The sequence below is a fragment of the Aplysia californica genome, unplaced genomic scaffold, assembly GCF_000002075.1.
Source record: "Aplysia californica isolate F4 #8 unplaced genomic scaffold, AplCal3.0 scaffold00636, whole genome shotgun sequence".
NCBI classification, from domain to species: domain Eukaryota; kingdom Metazoa; phylum Mollusca; class Gastropoda; order Aplysiida; family Aplysiidae; genus Aplysia; species Aplysia californica.
The window spans coordinates 273,070-279,693 of NW_004797906.1; the positions used below are offsets into that span (position 1 = coordinate 273,070).

Below are 6,624 nucleotides of genomic sequence, written 5' to 3' on the forward strand. Positions count from 1 at the left end.
GGCTGGCCTTCCTTGTGTTTGGCGCGGGAACCGCCATCTTCTCCCTGCCCATCATCTTCTTCCCCAAGAAGCTCGTGTCTCGCAAACAGCAGGTGGAGGCGCTGAGAAAGGCCGCAAAAACTTTCTCCGGGCTGGAGGAGTCGGAACCCGGTGATGGCGGGATGGAAGGAGGAGTAGGAGAAAGGAAGAAGAGCGGATTGAATGCAGAATTACAGTTGGAAGATCTGAATTCAAGGTTTGATTTATGTTTTTCTTCTTCCACTTCCATTAGTAACCGTCACCCCCCCCCCCCCACCCCTTTCTTTTTTTAAACCAAATTTGAAACCATCATCACCGAGTGGTGCCAGATCTGCGACAGACATAGGCGATCATAGTTTTCAAATTTATTTTTTTAAACGGATGTTTTCAAAATGCTTCATTATTGTTGTTACTACTACTGTCCTGATTTCGTTCCCCCATTCATCCATCTATTCAGCCCTATCAAATAAACATTATCAAATAAACATCATTCTTTCTTCTATAAGTTTAATCGATAAAACACTCTTAAACAAGTAAAGTTACTCCCGCTTCCGATCCCGACATTGGGGATTGCCTTGTTAGTGAGACAACTTCCTGGGCCTTCAGCATATTATTGTGGTAGGGTGGCCAGTTCCTTTCCACGCCGCCTTTACTTCCCCAACTGGAAGTCAGGTACCCATTACTGCTGGGTGGGCAGGAGGGAGCGAAAAAAATCAGAGTCCGAAACGAGGCTCGAGCCCGGACTTTCCGCTTCGGAGACGAGCATAAACAAGTAATTAAACAAATAAACTATGACCACTTTCAATTTGTCTAAAAATGTGGTTAGTAATACAAGAAAAGTACAGGCGTCTGTGGTGTAGCAGGTAGGCTACTGGTCCCATCGTGTAGGAGAGCCTACTGTGATTCCTGAGTTAAACCTTTTTGAATACTAAAATAAGCTAATCAAATTATTTGGATTCGCTAAGATAATTTTTTATAATGCTAATCAGTTTATTCTGATTTGCTAAAATAAGCTACATGAAATATTCTGGTACACAAAAATAGGCTAATCAAACTATTTTGGTATTCTGAAATAGCCAATCAGACTGTTTTGGTACGCTAAATTAGCTAATCCAACGTTTTGAGTTCGTTCGAAAAAGCTAATTAATCTTTTTTTAGGGCGTTCTAAAAGGCTAGCAAACCCTTTCTTGGTGCACATTTCAGACGTCGAAGTATAATCATTGGACCAGGGATAGACTTGCAACATCCGGGCAGTGACAGGCGTCTTAGCGTTACCATGGTGATCCCGGAGAAAAGGCCAAGTCAGACGCTTTCGCTGGTAATATTGGTTCCCTTTTCGGTTGATATAAGTGTCCCAATTTACAAGAAAATATCATGTCTACAGAACAACAGTTAATGTTGAAGGCTAATGAAAGGCAAAAGCACGAAAGACGGCCAAGAACAATAATATTATGTTATGTGAGGAATGGCAGTGAAATGGTGCACTCGTCAATGTGATGAAACTGAAGAAACTGGAATTTTCCACCGGTATGGCAGTTTTTATTGACGTTTTGATTTATGATTCAGCACTTTCAATGTTCCTTTTTTTAAATACATTTTTATTATGTGCAGACTTTACTGAAAATTATTGATTAAAAGTAAAATATACGTAAATGTTCCCTTTCCAAAATCCCTCAAGCTATGGAAGTCACAAAACTTCGGGGGCTATTTTCTTTCGCTAATTTTACCTCTGTCACCAGACGATCCCCATCTCCTTCAATAGTATATATCTCTTTTGTTACAGATAGATACGTATTTTTTCCCATTGAAAGCAAGACAAATGAGCAAGCCTTATGACGATACCAATAATTCCAGATACCCTAAAAACGGGCAAGAGCCTGATTTGGCTACGATGCCTCACATTATTATCTCTTTGGCCAAAGCTGCTCAGCTGTAAAACGCCCAAAATCTTGACACATCTTTTCAGATTGCACTTTCTCGATCTGTACTATTGTTACGGTAGTCACATCCGTTGAACTGTTCTAAGCTCAGCATGCAAAACCTTTCAGGAGAAAGAAAAACTGTTTCATTTTTTTTTCAAACAATTGTTATCAACTGGATTATGTGTTTATTTATTGATGTATTTGCCTTTCACAACACTGAAAATTTAACTTTCAATACATTAGTTCAATTAATTTGAAATGGAATATTTTGATAACCATGCATAGTTGAAAAAGGGGGTTAAATCCATAGCACAGTATAGCATAGTAATACAACAGCATACCATTGGATGCCATTTCATAGCATACATAACATAATTTTCTCATAGCACAGTATAGCGTAGTAATACAACAGCATACCATTGGGTGCCATTTCATAGCATACATAACATAATTTTCTCATAGCACAGTTTAGCATAGCGCAGCACAGTACAGCACAGCACAGCACAGCAAAGCACTGTATAGCACAGCACAGCACAGCAAAGCACTGCATAGCACAGCACAGCATAGCACAGCACATCATAGCACATCATAGCACATCATAGCACAGCAAAGCACAGCAAAGCAAAGCAAAGCAAAGCACAGCAAAGCACAGGAAAAGCACAGCAAAGCACATCATAGCACAGCATAGCACAGCACAGCATAGCACAACATAGCACAGCAAAGCACAGCAAAGCACAGGAAAAGCACAGCAAAGCACAGCATAGCACAGCATAGCACAGCAAAGCACAGCAAAGCACAGCAAAGCACAGCAAAGCACAGCAAAGCATACCCCGAATTGTACCACATGACTGTACCAAACGATCCATACTTAAAGGAATACGATTGTTCTTGTTGGTTTTCGATGTGCTTCCCTTTACTTTAACTAACTCCAACTAACGTTTGGTGCTCAGAAAAGCATCACGGCAAGACGAGTGAGCGTCACGGGCGACGTGTTGATGGCAGAAGAAAAAGAGGAAGACCACAGACTCCAGTCACAGGATAACAGTGAAACACTGGGCAAGGCTGGCTTCAAGAAGCTCCTGATAGGTGAGGAGTGCGTACTGAGTCTATCCGAGAACTGAATGAAGAAGATTTGAAAGTTGATAATTATAGTTAGGAGGAGGAGGAGGAGGAGGAAGAGAAATCACAGCTACCGTAAAGGCAGTTCGCTCGATTGATTGGTTTATTGATTGATTGATTGATTGATTGATTGACTGATTGATTTTATATATTAATTTAATTAAATATCTTCCGCAGATTTCCCCAAGGCTCTGTGGCGGTTGGCCCATGTTCCCATCTTCGTTATGATCATCATTGACATCATTATTGTCTCCATTCCATTCACGGGGATCGGGTTTTTCCGGACGGTCTACGCTGCTAATGAGTACAACGTGCCTATGGCAGAGGCAGCCATGTTGTCAGGTGAAAGAAACAAAGCGGATGGTTGGCGGGTGCTCTGTTTTGGTTTGCTCCTTAATAATAATAATAATAATAATAATAATAATAATAATAATAATAATAATAATAATAATAATAATAATAATAATAACAATAATAATAACAATAATAATAATAGTGATAATGATGGTAATAATAATAATAATAATAATAATAATAATAATAATAATAATAATAATAATAATAATAATAATAATAATAATAATAAAATTAAAATAATAATATTATTATTATTAATAATAATAATAATAATAATAATAATAATAATAATAATAATAATAATAATAAATAATAATAATAATAATAATAATAATAATAATAATAAATAGCATTAAAAATTTGTATAGCGCAAATCCCCGCTCAACAGTAAGCTCTATGCGCTTCACAACCTATACTTTTAACCCAGCAGACCTAAGAGCATTCTGAAACAACCTCAACTTCCTGAGAAGCATACAGCGCACGCGGCCATAAACAGACACTAAAACACTGACATACTGACAAGGTCTGTCGCTGTCTATGGCCGGGTACCCATTCCCGCCTTGGTGGAGTGAGGAAAATTCGTGTGAAGTGGACACAACATCGGTCCAATGGCTCGAACCCTGAACCCGCAGCCTCACGATTACGAATCCGGTAGCCTAACCACTAGGCCACCTCCTTCTGTCCTCCTATCAAATATTTCTCGTACTTATCTCTGTCTGCTCCATCTGTAAGAGTTTGCTACTCTTTTGTAATGCGGGATGTTGGCGAGTGCTCTAATGGGGTTTGCTCCCTCTGTCCTATCAAACATAAATCGCCCTTATCTCTCCTCCATCTGTTTAGTACTTGTTACTCTCTTTTAACAAGTCTAATTTTCGTCACTTATATGATCTTACTGTGTTGAAAGTGCCGTAAAACACTTACTAGAAAGTAAAACATGAGAAACGACAATGTATAAATAAAATAGCGTTGGTCTGATGTTCAGATTATAATAATAATAATAATAATAATAATAATAATAATTATTATTATTATTATTATTATTATTATTATTATTATTATTATTATAATAATAATAATAATAATAATAATAATAATAATAATAATAACAATAATAATGATACATGTAATAATAATAATAATAATAATAATTATTATTATTATTATTATTATTATTATTATTATTATTATTATAACAATAATAATAATAATAATAATAATAACATTAATGATAGCATAACTTGTATTTTGCACAGTCCTGCTCAACAGCAAGCAGTTTAAGTGCTTTTCAATTAATATTATTACCACAGCAGACCGGAAAGCATTCTGAAACAATCTTAACTTCCCAGGAAGCATAATATTATAATACACGCCGCTATTTATGTAGGCTCTAAAACACTAACATACTGACAAGATCATTTCCCGGGAAGCTGAGAATGTTTCGGAGTGTACTATGGTCTGCTGGGGTAATAATATAGTGTAAAGCGCATAGAGCCTGCGGTTGAGCGGGGATATGCGCTATACAAATGCTATCTATTATTATTATCATTTACTGTCTATGACCGAGTACTCATTCCCACCTGGGTGAAGTGAGGAAAATTCGAGAAAAGTGCCGTTCCCAAGGACACAACGTCAGGCCGGAGGCTTGAACCAACGAACCTGCGATCTTGCGATTAAGAGTCCGATAGCCTTACCACTAAGGCACTGACTGGTGTGAAAATACGTTGCTTTCTGTCACCAGTACGCCAACACTTGAGCAGGTTACCGACAAACTACTGTTTCTAATTTTTGGTCGCTTTTAAGGACAAGCGGGCTAACCCAGATTTGGGGGGTTTCCAGAAATCTTGACCTACACCAAAAGTGTGCTTTGCCCTACCTATAGGAGAAGCTTGGTTTCATTGGTGTGTATATGTGTTTGGTTATAGAGAAAACTCTTCTTGTCTTTTAAAGAAACTGAACAAGGGTAAAAAAAACAACTACATCATGGATTTTCTCAAAACAGCATCTTCTAAAGCAGATGAGTCGAACTGAATTTTTGTTGAAACAAGGATTTTGTTCTCTATATCAAAGTGCCAAAAATAAAATGAATGTGAAAGAATTAAGTTATCATCAACTCAAAGATATAATAATTATACAGCATCTTATTTTCGATGTCTTTTAATAATCTTCAACATGCGATAGCGTAATTGTGCGTGCCCACTTTTCAGCCTCACGAGTTGCCCCTACTTACAAAAAAACTAAGAGTCCTCCCCGGGAGCTATCCTTGCCTTGATGTTGAGGTGCTCGCCTCTTATTCAATAGCTCCCTGGTTCGAATCCTGATAGCTCCGGAAACATTTTTTTCTAAAATTGTCCCCTTTCACATTCTTTCTTGCTCTCGAACAATGTTCTGTCGTCTGCTTTCGTGTCCACATTCTACCACCACCCCTCACCTCATGTGCCTCTTTCCTTGGACTCCTGACTCTTTTTGTAGCCTTTCTACTGATACTTCTTGGGTCCTTCTTACTGATGCCTTTCCGCCATACCCCTGATCTTCATGTAGGAAAGATCTACACCTAGCCTTCTCGAACAAGGGGTAAAAAAATCTCGGAGGATCCGTCTGCAAGTTGCCCAAGTTAATGATCCCTTGGTGGTCCAAAATCGATATGAACAGGCTTCAGCAGCCACCCGGCAAAATTCAAAATTTCCTACCAATTGAAAATGTGTAATGAATGTCTCCCGCGCACTCATATTACCTTATGCAGTTGCGAGCGCCGTAAAACAGAACACTTGTCAAAAGAAAATAAAAAAACAAAAACAAAAAAAAAGCAAAACAAAATAAAAGTGAAATCCCTTCCCCAGGATACGTACAAGCTGTCGGGAACATCGCTGGCACTCTCCTCAGCGCTTGGATCTCCACGCGCGTCCGCACAAAGGCCGGGTATATCTGGATCATCTTTGCGACCTACGCGGTGGTCACGTGTGTGGTGCCAGCCTACCTGTACCTTGACTGTCCCAACTACCCCGTTTACGGCCACGAAGGAGAACTGTGAGTCAGATTGTGAATGTGGCTAGTAATTGTGAGTTAGTTCGTCACAACTACTACATCCAACACAAAATATCAACAGCAACAGCATAATAACTACTACCATCATCATCACCACCACTTCTACCACCACTATCATCATCATCATCATCATCATCATCATCATCATCATCATCATCATCATCAT

The 6,624-nt window shown here is 38.5% G+C and overlaps 1 protein-coding gene across 1 annotated transcript in view; it reads left to right on the plus strand.

Annotated features, from left to right (window-relative positions):
• Positions 1–3,248: 3,248 nt before the first annotated feature.
• The window catches only part of LOC101855445 (solute carrier organic anion transporter family member 4A1), a 7,960-nt gene continuing 4,584 nt past the window's right edge, over positions 3,249–6,624 (plus strand). Inside the window, exons 1-2 of the mRNA XM_005107836.3 lie at positions 3,249–3,401; positions 6,254–6,440. Of these exons, the coding sequence (XP_005107893.2) occupies positions 3,284–3,401; positions 6,254–6,440 (305 nt within the window). The 5' untranslated portion in view covers positions 3,249–3,283. The remainder of the gene's footprint in view (positions 3,402–6,253; positions 6,441–6,624) is intronic.